Source organism: Delphinapterus leucas, chromosome 11 (genome assembly GCF_059928025.1).
Source record: "Delphinapterus leucas isolate spDelLeu-1000000601 "Yukka" chromosome 11, BTC_Dleu_Yukka2, whole genome shotgun sequence".
NCBI classification, from domain to species: Eukaryota; Metazoa; Chordata; class Mammalia; order Artiodactyla; family Monodontidae; genus Delphinapterus; species Delphinapterus leucas.
This window is the reverse complement of record NC_143139.1, coordinates 78,110,186-78,122,496: the sequence shown is the minus strand read 5'-3', so window position 1 is coordinate 78,122,496 and position 12,311 is coordinate 78,110,186. Positions and strand designations below refer to the sequence as shown.

At 40.1% G+C, this 12,311-nt stretch overlaps 1 protein-coding gene across 1 annotated transcript in view; it reads right to left on the bottom strand.

The window, feature by feature from the left end:
- The window catches only part of CFAP54 (cilia and flagella associated protein 54), a 296,739-nt gene that overhangs the window by 267,368 nt on the left and 17,060 nt on the right, over window positions 1-12,311 (bottom strand). Inside the window, exons 5-6 of the mRNA XM_022562388.3 lie at window positions 8,151-8,209; window positions 149-292 (exon numbers count right to left, since the gene is read on the bottom strand). Coding sequence (XP_022418096.3) covers window positions 149-292; window positions 8,151-8,209 — 203 coding nt within the window. The remainder of the gene's footprint in view (window positions 1-148; window positions 293-8,150; window positions 8,210-12,311) is intronic.

Sequence of the window (12,311 nt, the reverse complement as noted above, 5' to 3'; positions counted from 1 at the left end):
TTTCTGCAAATAAAGCCTGGGACTTTTGGCTTTGCTTCACTGCAATTCTTTAGGTTTTGTTTGTTTTCTTGCCGCTCATCTAAAGAAAAAAATGCTGAATATGTTGTATTTTTAAATACTGGCATCCTCAGAGTTAAAAGTAGCGTACCTCTCCGTGAACACCAGCCTGGCAGTCATAGTAGCATTGGCAGACAGCGGTGTAAAGAGTAGCTCTCCACGTCAAGTACCTGATGGACAGAAGTGGGACCGAGGATTCCATACATACACTGGCCCACAGGAGATATTCCAAGGCCTGAGACAGAAAAAGGGCACAATAGAATGTCTTTTCATTTTAAGCTAATAATGCCGATTTTCATCTAATGTTATCAAATTATGAGTGGTGAGCCCAAGTTGCTGACTACTTAAACTAAAAATACCACAAATAATGAGTCAATTAAAAAAATACGCATTTAAAAGTAAAAGAATTATCTCAAGAACTCAAAATCTCAAGTTAGCCATTTTAGAATGTCTTTCTTCTTAGCTCCTAAAATCCTATGAACTCAGCTTATTTTTATTAACATTTATCAAGTGTCAACAGTAGTCTAGGAGCTAATTCCAACAATGCAATTGTTATCAGCTGGTCTCAAACCAATGTATTATTCTGAAAATAAACTGGCATAACAGGGTAGGGAAAAACAGGAAAGGCTTACAATCTGGGGCCTGTGATACTTAGCAGAAACGGTCCAAGATTAGAATCAAAAAGACCTGGGCTTCAGTTCCAATTTTAACACCTAGTATCTGTGTCATTTTACTTCTCCAGACCTCAATTTTCTCATCTATAAAATGGATATTTTAGCACATCACTGCAGTACTATTATGGGAAGGAGATAATGTACATGACACACTAGCATGATTTTGATTCAATGTAAGCTGCCCATAAATAATGCCTATTACCAGTGTAATTATTCCGAAGGTACAAACTGAAACAAAATTTTGGGGAAGGGTCACCATTGTTATTGGCCCATCCGTTGGAATATATGTAAGAGCCTCTTGTGCTATTCTATCTACAGTTAAAGAACTTTTCCCCACAATCCCAGTGATAATCCTTTTTGGACATATTTTTCCCATAAAGCCCTGGGAAACACTATTTGAAACTGGGAAACACTATTTGATGATATGTATTCTGCAGTTAACTTTGTCAATATTTTCCTTTCTTTGAAAATATTCTAGGGACTTCCCTGGTGGCGCAGTGGTTAAGAATCTGCCTCCCAATGCAGGGGACACAGGTTTGATCCCTGGTCTGGGAAGATCCCACATGCTGCGGAGCAACTAAGCCCATGTGCCATAACTACTGAGCCTGTGCTCTAGAGCCCACAAGCCACAACTATTGAGCCCACAAGCTGCAACTACTGAAGCCTATGCACCTATGCTCCGCAACAAGAGAGAAACCACCACAAATGAGAAGCCCACGCACCACAACAAAGAGTAGCTCCCGCTTGCCACAACTAGAGAAAGCCTGCGTGCAGCAACAAAGACCCAACGCAGCCAAAAAAAATATTCTAAAACCTCAAAGGGTAGCCAGGACATGGAAGCAACTTAAATGTCCATCAACAGAGGAATGGATAAAGAAGATGTGGTATATATATACAACAGAATATTAGTCAGCCATAAAAAAGAACAAAATAATGCCATTTGCTGCAACATGGATGGACCTAGAGATTGTCATACTGAGTGAAGTAAGTCAGACACAGAAAGACAAATATATGATACAGCTTATCTGTGGAACCTTTAAAAAAAGGGGTACAAATGAACTTATTTACAAAACAGAAGTCAAGTCATGAATGTAGAAAACCAAATTATGGTCAACAGTGGATAAGGGGGGAGGGATAAAATGGGAGATTGGGATTGACACATACACACTACTATTTATAAAATAGATAACTAATAAGAACTTGCTGTATAGCCTACTCAATACTCTGTAATGGCCTATATGGGAAAAGAATCTAAAAAAAAAAGAGTGGATATATGTATATGTGTAACTTATTCACTTTGCTGTATACCTGAAACTAACACAACATAGTAAATCAACTACACTCCAATAAAAGTTTTAAAAAAATAAAATTTCAAACGGTAAATGGGCTGTATTGCCCTTCACTTGATTGAATATTAGAAGAAATTTGGTCTCTGCTCCACATATTGCTATTAGAACTATTACTGGGATGGAAATAAGAATCTATGAGCAAAGTATCTCAGAATATCAAATTCTAAATTCTGTCCATGGAAATATCAGCCTTAACAAAGCAGTCTCCCAGGACTATTGGGATACTTCCTCACTTGTCTCCTTATCTTCTTAAATACCCCGCTTCCTTAAGCATCTTCCTTAATCCACCAGAGTTATCCTTCTAAAATGCAAATAGAGTTGCGTCACTCTTGTGCTTTAAACATTCAATGGTTCCCTATTGTCTATATAACAAAGTTCAAACCCTTTATAGGGCTTTTTTTTTTTTAACATCTTTATTGGAGTATAACTGCTGTACAATGGTGTGTTAGTTTCTGCTGTATAACAAAGTGAATCAGCTATACATACACATATATCCCCATATCTCCTCCCTCTTGCGTCTCCCTGCCACCCTCCCTATCCCACCCCTCTAGGTGGTCACAAAGCACCGAGCTGATCTCCCTGTGCTATGCAGTTGCTTCCTTTATAGGGCATTTATAGGGCACAACCTAGTCCCTGCCTTCCCCCACCCACCCCCATTACTCTTGACCTTGCATAGTATACTTAAAGCTGGTCCAAAATACTTTCCATTCCACAAAACATCTTAATGGTCCAAATATGCATCTCTGCTCACTCTGTTCTCTCCTTCCCCATAAGACTGAGCTGAAACTCTACCTCCACTATTAGCAGTGGTACTTGGACAGTTAAACTCCACGAGCCTCAGGTTCTTCATCTGCAAAATAGGTATACCAGTAACTGTTTTATAGGATTGTTTTCATTAATACATGCTAAGTGCTTAGAACACAGTAAACACATACTAAGTGTCAGCTTTGCTAATGACAATGAAGACAAAGAAGGAGGAAGGGGGAGCATGGGGAAGACAGAGGAACAGGAGGAGGAGAAGGGGGAGGGAGAGCAGGGGAAAGAGAACTAGCTGTTGAAGAGGACTCTGCTAACATCCCTAAAGAGAAATGCCCTTTGCTTCAATTCTGCCTCTCCTGTAATTGCACTGTATGTATATACATGTGTATCTATACACTGTATATAATTTACATAGATTCTTACATACACATATATATGTCACATCCAATTGCATTAATATGCTCCTGTGTGTGATTCCAAAACCTTACTCTGATCTCTTTGAAAATAACAACAGTGCCTTTTTTGTTATTATATCCCCAGCACCTAGAGCAGTGCCAGGTACCTAGCAGATATTCCCAAGTGCTATTCAATGAATTCACTGAACAACCCTAAAGTCAGCAGAAACAACCAAGGGAGCATTAACAAGTCATCTAGATTCTCAAGAAAATAATGATAATAAATTTGGACAACAGAATAAAGCTCCTCTTCCAATCACAAATTCAGCCTTCAATAACTGAGGAAATAATTAAGGAAAAATAAGTCTGTAGTAGTCAAACCCAATGTGAAAAGGCAAATCATCAAAAAGGTCCAGGAGCTTCACATGTATAAAGCAAACCCATCAGACTGACAAAGCATTTAACAGTAAAAACAGATGAAACACTGGTAACATTCAGACCCTATTACCATCTTTGGAGCCCTCGAAGACAATGTGTATAACACGTGTGCAAGCAGCTCAGCGGACATCTAAAAGAAAAAAGAAGCCTGAAAAGCCAGAACTCTCCACCGTCTGGTCAATTTTGAGTCCAGAGGAAAGGGGGCTGTTGGAAGCAGAGCGGGGTTTGACACAGACTTGTAATATTCTTTGCTATCCGCTGGGAAAGTAAGCTCATCCCACTAGAATGCAAGTTCACCTTAGGAAAGGGCCCTGTCTGTCTTGTTCACACTGTATCCCCAGCCCCCAGAATTTTATCTGGCATGTAGTAAACATGCAACAAATCTCTGCTGACTGACTGACTGAACTTCATTGAAAAGTTTCAGTTCATGATGCTAAACATGGACCTACTTCAGGTAATCACAGGATCAAAGGGTTGAAAATCTATCTAATTTCATCCCCTCCCCAACATCACTAGCACCACCACCTGATGTCCCACACCTTCCGCGCCCATGACTTCCCACCTTCAGTAACAAGGAACATGCCATGTGGCATAAGAAGACAATTCTAAACATGAACTTCTTTAATCTGAAATGCAATCCACCTTGATACACCTCTGGTGCATTCATCCTAGTTATGTCTTCTGGAACAGCACAAGACCACTCAAAACTCAACTTGCAAATCACCGCCTTCCATGAATCTGAAAGCACCTATGCAGCCTGCCCTCTCCCCCAGCTCTCTCTCCAGGAAAAAGATCCCCAAGCACTTCTATACCTCCCAGGACTGCACTTCCCTTTCCCATCATGGTTGGTCTTCCACGGCTTTGCTCCAGGTTGCCAAAGTCCCTTTAAAGTGTGTAACTAGACCATAGTGAAAGGAAACTCCCCCTCCCTGGTTCTGGAGACTATATCTCTACTAAGTTGGCCTGGGGTTGCTTTATGGCTGTTTTCGTTGCTGCTGCTGTCATCGTTTGCTGATTTTGCCACACAACTGATATGGAATTAACAGTCACCAAAACTCTTGAATTCCTCATATCTGCTGCACAGAAATCTTATTGTGGATTTTTACATTCAGGTTGTTGTATTTGGGGGGAGGTGGAATTAAACCATGTATAAATTCCCCCCCTTTATATCCACGTCTTTCCAAAGCTCTCAGGATTCCTGGTATTAGAAATTTCACATTTCAAAGTAAAAATAGTATCAGTGAACAGCTGTTCACATGATGTTTGGGTTTGGCCTCAGACTTAGCATCAAAGACCCTAAATCACAGATTTTAGTGCCAGAAGGGAGCTTAAAAGTAACCTAATCTGACTCCAAGAGACTAAACTGCTTGTAAGTGACAGAACTGGGGCTGAAATTCAGGTCTCTGGATTCCCAAGTGCAGCAGGATTCTTCCCACTACACAGGGAAACTATGACAAAAAGGAGAAAAGCCATCATTCCACTTAGGGCTCTGAGAAACCATCATTCAGGTTTTAAAGATGAAATGCCATTTCCAAAAAACAAAACAAACCCTCTTAATTTGTAGCATTTTTTCTTGCCCCTGAATTATTTCTATTAATAAAAACTTGACGATTTCAGGAGGACTATTGTCTTCATTAAAAAAAAAAAAAGCAACTTTGAAAAACCATATTATAGGAGCCTAGCAAAAGCATGGTTCAGGTGTCAAGTAGGAAAAACACACACACAATCAGCTGAGCCACAGGATGGCACTGCAGCGTCATTTATATCAACTCATACCCTTTGAGGGAAAACACTGAGAAGCATTTCAAAGTCTGGACTTGAAGTTTATGTAACCATATGTGGACTGATCTGACAACCACTGTTCAAGCCACACACTTTACCAAACTATTTCAGTTTGGTAAATAGGGAAAACAGAAATCAACATTTTCTTAGAATAAATAGATTCTACTGAATTCTTTAATGTTTGCTGAGTACTATACTACAGTTGTAAATGCCTCAGAAGAAACTACAGCTTTTACCATAAAGGAAAGCAAACTGTCTTATGTCTTTAGGGAAAGAGGCTTAGAGAACTGCCCTCCCTCCATTCGCTAAGCTTATGCTGGTGACCTGCCTCAGCACAAAAGTGCTTCCCATTCGGGGAAAAGCCCTGGCCAGTCTTGGTCTTCAGGATGCCTTCAGTCATGTCAGAAAATATTTCAACATTATATCAGGAGCTCCCACACAACTCCTCCATTTGCAGAGATGAACCAAAATACGGTGGGTCATGGGATATGCCAACAGACACGCCTTATGCTAATGGTGTTGAGAAGCAGTACAGGGTGGCATTGGCTCTGGCCTCCCACTACATCTCTAACTAGATGTGTGACCTTGAGCGAATTAACCTTTCTAAGCCTCAGCTTCCTCGTCTATAAGATAAAGGTAATGATGGCACCTTCTCAAAGTGCTGGTGTGATGATTAAATGAGATAATATGTGAAAGTGCTTAGAAGCATACCATAGAGATGATAAGCATTCATTCGACAAAGGACAGTGATGGTGATGGTATCCACCTCATAAGACTATTATGGCATTATTGTGTATGCAAAGCCCTTCGCACAGTACCTAACACAGAGTAGGGATTCAATAATAATAACAAATGGTAATCATAATTCCCAGCTCCTATAGGAATAGGACTTTAGATTGCTCTGGGGTGACATCAAGAAAAGCCTAAGGATTCCACATCTGTTTCTCCTTCTGTCTTTTGCTATAACGGACTTGAACTCTAAAGTAGCTACAGAATCAGGAGGATTCAGACGTGGCTGGACTGCCAAGGGCTTGTCCCCATTAAATGGACCCATCGAGTCCATTTATAGTCTCAGCTCAGGAATCAACTCGTCAGCTGAGGGTCTGTGAATTTCAGGGTGAAAATTAATTTCCTTGAAACTTACTATACTGAACAAACTGAAAGAATTTCACCCTGATCTGAAAGTGCCAACTGTACAGCCACCCACCACCCCCAAATTCTTGCATTCCTCACTCCCCCACTCCCATCCCACAAGATTGGGACATAGAACGATCCTCCTTCAGGCCTTCCTTATTTTGTCAGAGAGAAACTCAAGTTATATGAGGGGGAAAGAAGATGTCTTACAAAGGGTATAAATAAGAAATTATTTTAAGATGACTATCATGTTAAATTAAAATTCTCTCAGCATTAACAAGTACAAACAATAACAGTTAAATGTTGGCACAGACACCTCTGCCCTTCAAAGTTTTGCCAGACAAATGCTATAAGCAGACCAAACTATGATGGCTCCACGGAGCAGTATTTGTTGCTACAGCAAGTGCAACAGGAGATTGCAAATTCTTTTTAGGAAATCATCTGGAACTGGATAGAGAATCGTTGGAATAGTCTGTAGGCCAAATTTACATTATACATGGGACAGTCTCCCCTCATTTTAAGTCACACTCAAAAAGCTGGCAGAGAGTTTGTTCAAGTCACTGTCAGTAATAGAGCTTTTAAATGCAAGGAACAAAACAGAGAGAGAACACCCAATTAATGTTATCCATTAAGCATGCAAATATCTTTGCTTCTATCTATTTTTTAAGCATTGTCAACTTTTAAGATACTCGGCTGTGTTTTGAGGAAATAAGGAAAAAATATCTGTCCCGAGCGTTAGAATATTCAGAGCAAGGTTTTGCATGCAATTGAGAAGACTAAAGTAGTAGTGTTGCAAATGCCAGAAAGAACTCAAGCATGGTCTCAAGGAGAGTATATTTTCCCTTCTTGGCCTACATTCCAATGACTGGACAGTGAACACAGGGAGTAAATATGTCTCCTGCAGACAGAAGTGCTACCAACATGGTAAGGAAGTCAACCGAAGTGTCAGCCACTTCCTTGAGCTGAAACCAAGCAGTAAGTACTGGTCAGTGAGAATCTTACTGTAAAACAAAGTCAGCTCAAAACTGGGACATAGTTTAAGAGTTTGTTCACCCAACTAGTGTCTGGACCATAAGTACAGTCCAGCTCTTCAAGCAAAATGCAGTCCAAGCTCCATAACAAGACATAAACAGGCTACATAGTTTATCACCCAAACCAGCACATTTTTAAAAGTGAAAGTAGGCACTATTAATACTTACTCCAGGACAACAGGCATAAAACAGGACTGTCTTGGGCAAGCTAGAATGGATGGCCACCCTCCCTAGAGATATAGTTATCAGATGGATGTTCAGTAACGTATTGACAAGTTATGACTAATTTGAGAGACTGAAGGGCACTGGAGAAATACCTATCAATTTTAGAAATTCTTTCTTCTCATTAATACTTTATTGTCTACATTTTTACATGATATTAAAGGAAAACTAAAAACAGTAAACCTATGTAAATTCACTAAATTTTGTTATATAATTCACAAATTTTCTTTGTTTAGTATGCAATGCTAACAAAAGTCTTAAGAAAGCCAGGAATTACAGGGGAAGATATTTTGTCAGTAAATTCCATACCTTAGAAGAGTGACCTATGATCATCAGTTTTCTGCAAATGGTGTAAATGTAAATGGTACCTAGATGGAGAAAAAGATTAACATGTTTTACAGTCAAATGATGAAATTTTACATTCCAATTTCTGCAGTTTAAGTTGGTAGCTCCCAAAACAAGTGACATTCTCATCAGAAAATCTGATACTGGCCAGAGAGTTATAATCATTATAAACTTTTTTGTAACTTGTAGCCAAATTACTGAAAGAACTAATATGACCATATTTTAAATATGTTGAAACAGGAATCTTTTAGTCTCTTTTTTTTTTCGGTACGCGGGCCTCTCACTGTTTTGGCCTCTCCCATTGTGGAGCACAGGCTCCAGATGCGCAGGCTCAGCAGCCACGGCTCACAGGCCCAGCCACTCCACGGCATGTGGGATCTTCCCGGACCGGGGCACGAACCCGTGTCCCCTGCATTGGCAGGCGGACTCTCAACCACTGCGCCACCAGGGAAGCACCTCTTTTAGTCTCATTTTAAAGGCAGTTTAAGTTTTGAAATATATTGAACAAAAGAGTATTTTAGTAGCATAATTTATGTACTTTGTGGTTTTATTAATTCACATAAAATGTTACGGGTTCCCATGGTTTCCTCACAGTTGAAAAACTGAAGATTTATCTCCAAATAAGACTAGAATACACATTTAATCAGATGGCACACAATACGCAAGAAGGAAACTCATAATTTAAAACTCATAATGCATAAAAGGTTGTATTATATTCATTCACTGTCTCATATAATATTTACCCCATTATTAAGGTACATCCCATAAGCACTCTAATGAAAAACGCCATTTCCAGCTCCTATTTAAGATCATTCAAGTATGATTTTGTTTTAAAATCAAGCCACTAATTAAATGAGGATAGAAGACTATGTTATGGCAGCATTTGGAGGACGAGTGGGGAATGACATCACCATATATCCTTCTGTATACAAAGGACATTATCAGGCTATAAACATAACCCAAAAAACAGTATAATACCATGCTTTAAAAAGGCGTGTAATTATAATGGCAATCAATCGAAATATTTTCTATAAAATATCTCATCTAAAATTCATAACCACCAAAATTCAACAATTCCAAATCCTATGTTCACGTTTAAACTTTAAAAGCTTCTGAGAAAACAGCATCTGCTCCAAAACACACATCCCTTGATTAAAATACATCTGCAAGCATAATAAACATTACACAAATCAGTGACCAAAAAGTACTGAATAGAATCTTAAACACTTAGAGTACCATAAAGTTCACAGAGAATACAAGTCCCCGACATTCTTAGTGCGCCTGCTCCCATGACAGAGTTGTTTATCTCATGTAAGATCCACTGGGGGAAAAAACCACTCAGCTAGTAAGAGCTCAAGCTCCGCATTCTCATCTCGACTTGGCTTTGTTGACCCAACTGTGTAACTGTGTTTTCAGGGAAAAAAAAAAAAAGTCACCAAGTAAGGATATGCATAGGAAACACATGACTCTCCACAAAACACGTGATTCAGGTGTAAGCCAGAAGCCCAAACATTCAGCAATGGGAGCTGTGGGGTTTCAGAAGGCCCCAGGAGACCGCCCTCAAGAATAACAAGGGCCCTCTGTATTTCAAAGATGTGCCTTTAACCTTTGCAGCCCTAGTGCACCCTGACTATAACAGAATCCTTCTCTGATGGTTCAGGATCTTGGCATGGCTCACAGATTCCACGGCAGGAGCTCGATGGAGAGAGTACATGGTACAAAACGGAGCACAGACTAAACCTTTACGTTCTCAGGCTATCTTTGCAAGTTGGTTTGATTTTTAACCAAATCCCTAATACAGAGTTTATTGCCTTGTCACGTGACTCCTTTTCATCTAAGATAGCCACCACCAAAATAATCTTGACTATTTGAGGGTTTAAATGAGTTGGGTTCAGGTTAGTTGAGATGTCAGATGTTATCCAACATTCATTTACCCAGTTAGATTTTGTGAAAGAACGAAGACTGGTTAAATATCTTAAAAACAAGGGTGTGTGTGTATAATAGTCAATTAAAAGAGTGTTAACGTCTAACTGGAAAGGTCAAATGTATTTTGAGAAACTGACTGCAGGTCAATTTATTTTTTTGTGACTTAAATTCCAAAGTTTTAAAACTACAAGCTCTTTGCACTTGTTAATCTCCCAGTTGGAATGCCCTTCCCCCAAACACCCAGATGTCTCAGTCAGGTGTTTACTCCAACGGCATCTCATCTCAGATGAGGCCTACCATGACCACTCCACTTAAAACTGCAGCCCGGGACTTCCCTGGTGGCGCAGTGGTTAAGAATCTGCCTGCCAATGCAGGGGACATGGGTTCGAGCCCTGGTGTGGGAAGATCCTACATGCTGCGGAGCAACTAAGCCTGTGCACCACAACTACTGAGCCTGAGCTCTAGAGCCCGCGAGCCACAACTACTGAGCCCTCATGCCACAACTACTGAAGCCCGTGTGCCTAGAGCCCGTGCTCCACAACAAGAGAAGCCACCGCAATGAGAAGCCCGTGCACCACCACAAAGAGTAGCCCCCACTCACCGCAACTAGAGAAGGCCTGTGCGCAGCAATGAAGACCCAATGCAGCCAAAAAAATTAAAATAAAATAAATAAATCTTTTTTAAAAAATAAAATAAACTTGCAGCCCAGCCCCAGCCCAGCCAGTGCTCTCCCTAACCCCTTTCTCGGCTTTACTTTCCTCCGTAGCACCATCACCATCTGATACATCACTTAGTCTTGATTTGTTCATCATCTCCCTGAAGCATTATGTAAGCATGAGAACAGGGTTTTTGTCTGTCGTCCACTACTGTATCCCTAGCATCTAGAACAATGCCTGGCACTTAATAAGTTTGAGATGAATTAACTAAAACAGGAACAGCAGTTAATGACACTAAGTATATATATCTGCCACAATCCAGGAACCTCACTCCTGGGCATAAGTCCCAGAAAACTCTTACACAGGTCTATAAAAGGACAGAGGCAAGGATATTCACTGCAGAATTATTTGCGCAGTTAGAGAGGCAGGGCAAACCAGGTGCCCATCCCTACGGGTGCATAGCTATCTGCCAAATACAATTCAGCAGGCAGCGTTAACAAACTAGGTTTACATATAGCAACACGGCTAGATTCTAAAACCATAGTGCTGAGCTGGAAACTATTTAGGAAACAGGATAAAATCTAGAACACGATGTCATATGTATAAGGAAAAAGCACACACCAGAAAAAGGATGTAGAAGATACAGAAATCGTTCAGTCTTTTTTTTTTTAAGAATATTGGAGGGTTTTGTGTGTGATCTGAAAAGGGTTTCAGACAGGTGCATCATTTCCACCTTTCAAGCAAAGCCTGACTGCAGGGCCCAACCCTCAGGCCTATCACTCCTTCCTGAGTACAGAAGCTCTGCCTGTTCAATCCCTGCCAAGATGTGTGAGCAATCCAGGTGCAGAGACAGCCGTGGCAACTCTGAGCATGAGGAGGCCCAAAAGCTTAACCATCACTGGACTGAAAAATGTCTTCCAGAGTCAGCCTTATCTCTGGTAGCAAATGTAAGGTCTAATTACAATCAAAATGTCAAATTATTTGGGGAGATCAAGGAAGTAAAAGGCTAGGAAATGTACTGTCAGTTGCCATGGATGAGAGAAAATCCAATATGTTTTCTTCCAGGTTATTCTGCCCTGGTCTTAGGCACACAGAACACACTGTTATTATTCTTCTTTCAGGAATATGTTATCCAGAAAACAATACTGTAGGCGACTCACCAGGCGACTCATCGTAACTTCAAATTGTAACTTTAAAGAGAATTTTAGTTGAATTTAAATTGTAAGTCTTAAAAGGAAAAAACAAATGCTACATTTTGATAGATAAGATTCATTTCATGAGACATATATAATACATATATAATGCATATACATGTACATGTGTGTATCCGTACAATGCATATATATGTATGTAAATACACTATACACATACATACATGCGCGTTCTCAGAGCTCCTCACTCAAAATCAAGTAGGACAAGAAGGCTGATGCATAGGAAGCCCTGGTCATTGGCCAAAGTATTCATGGAGAGGACCAAGAAATGGATGATGCTTAGAAACAATCTAACCTGTCCTCCGATCCTTCCCCATTTATACTTACTTACT